This window comes from Meriones unguiculatus, chromosome 18, assembly GCF_030254825.1.
Source record: "Meriones unguiculatus strain TT.TT164.6M chromosome 18, Bangor_MerUng_6.1, whole genome shotgun sequence".
Lineage (NCBI taxonomy): Eukaryota > Metazoa > Chordata > Mammalia > Rodentia > Muridae > Meriones > Meriones unguiculatus.
Genome location: NC_083365.1, coordinates 30609904 through 30611988, shown reverse-complemented (window position 1 = coordinate 30611988; position 2085 = coordinate 30609904). Strand labels below are relative to the sequence as shown.

The 2085-nt window shown below is 37.1% G+C and overlaps 1 protein-coding gene across 1 annotated transcript; it reads left to right on the top strand.

The window, feature by feature from the left end:
* The first annotated feature begins 213 nt into the window (after positions 1-213).
* Positions 214-1152, top strand: LOC110564178 (olfactory receptor 4F15-like). The gene has a single exon (XM_021661506.1). The coding sequence runs from the start codon at positions 214-216 to the stop codon at positions 1150-1152; it is 939 nt and encodes a 312-aa protein (XP_021517181.1).
* Positions 1153-2085: the final 933 nt, after the last annotated feature.

Here is a 2085-nt window from a genome sequence, read left to right as displayed (position 1 = left end):
CACGGTATATACTCACTTTTAAATAGATACTAGACCTATAAGATAGGATAAACATACTAAAATAAAAATGCTTTCTAGAGAGTAATAAAAACTATTTTGTTTTAATTCAATTAGAAAATAATCTAAATTTGTTTTTAAACTGTGTGTTTATTATAAATATTTTTTTGAAATTTCTTTGTTTTCAGTCCCTTAGGTAACAGCAAGAAAAAGTAAATGCTAAAAACAAATTACACTGAGGTGCGTGAATTTGTGTTTCTGGGACTTTCAACATCTAGACAAATACAGCATTTCTTCCTTGCCTTCTCTATGGTGTTGTATACAGCCATTGTGCTGGGAAACACCATTGTTGTGCTTACTCTGACCTTTGACCCACATTTACATTCTCCCATGTACTTTCTTTTAGGAAATCTCGCATTTATTGATTTATGTCTTTCCACCTTAACTGTACCCAAAATGATTTCTGACCTGTACTCTGGACAAAATTCCATCTCATTCCAGGGCTGTGTCTTTCAGATATTTGTCCTTCATGTCCTGGGGGCATCTGAAATGGTGTTGCTGGTAGCCATGGCCTGGGACAGATATGTGGCCATATGCAGGCCCCTCCACTACCTGACCATCATGAGCCCACGGATGTGCTTTTTGCTTCTGTCTGGTGCTTGGGTTATTGGTTTTTTGCATTCAGTGGCCCAATTAGCTTTCGTTGTCCATTTGAGTTTTTGTGGTCCTAATGAGATAGATAGTTTTTATTGTGATCTTCCTCAGTTCATCAAGCTGGCTTGCATGGATCTCAGAAAAATGCAGTTCATGATTACTGCCAACAGTGGGTTTATTTCCACAGGCACCTTCTTCTTACTGATTATCTCCTACGTTGTTATCCTATTGACTGTAAGGAAACATTCATCAGGTGACTTGTCCAAGGCCCTCTCTACACTCTCTGCTCACATCACTGTGGTGGTTTTGTTCTTTGGACCATGCATCTTTGTGTACATGTGGCCATTTCCTACTGTGCCAGTGGATAAGTTTCTTGCCATCCTGGACTTCATGATTACACCCATCCTGAACCCTGCCATCTACACACTGAGAAACAAAGACATGAAGGTGGCCATGAAGAGACTGATCACTAAGCTTCTCAATCTGAGTAAAATGTCCTAATCTACAGAATCTCAAACTTCATCTCCTAATTGCTCTCCTATAATCACAACTGAACACTGCTATGCTAAGACAATTATCCTTTATCCAGCAGTTTAACGATATTGGATAGCTTAATTCAAGTTAACCAGCAATAATGGCATGTGTAAGTGGAGTTTATTATGCATTTCCTGCTAACTTTTATTTTACATCGAAAGCTAAAAAAAAAAAACCTTCCATTCAGAGTATAAATTTAAAAATCTGCTTTTTTTAAGTTGATATCTTTCTCTCTTTCTTAAGAAAACAGAAATTTGTATCTCATCGCACTTACATTTTGGCAAATAAAGGACTTTTTATTTCTATGGTGATTCAGGATAGTTTCCACAGTTTTCTTATGTTATACTATCAATTTGAAAGAAATTAAAGTGTTCAATAAATTCTGAAAATATCTAGTATTCTAAGAAATTTGAGCTTTTGCTGGCCTTCACAGACAAAATTAACAATGTACCTTGAAGTCACTTTATTTAAGACCTCTGGTCTACTGTGTACTCAAACAGATTAACCTGCCTTAAAGGATTGTAACAAACCAACTCTACTTGTTTTGGACTGCCCATGTAAACAATTTTACAATGTAAACTGCAATCTCAAATTGTATTTTTGCACACTTCTGATCCAGATAAGAGTATCACTTGCCAATAGCTGCATATGCAGAAGTTGAAAGTAACTTCTTTTTTTTTTAATTTTTTTTAATTTTTTAAATTTTTTTTTATCAGTTACATTTTATTAACTCTGTATCCCAGCCGTGTCCCGATCCCTCATTCCCTCCCAGTCCCTCCCTCCCTCCCTCATCTCCATCGTGCCCCTTTCCAAGTCCACTGATAGGGGGGACCTCCTCCCCATTCATCTGATCCTGTTTTATCAGGTATCTTCAGGACTGGCTGCAAAGCCCTCCTCTGT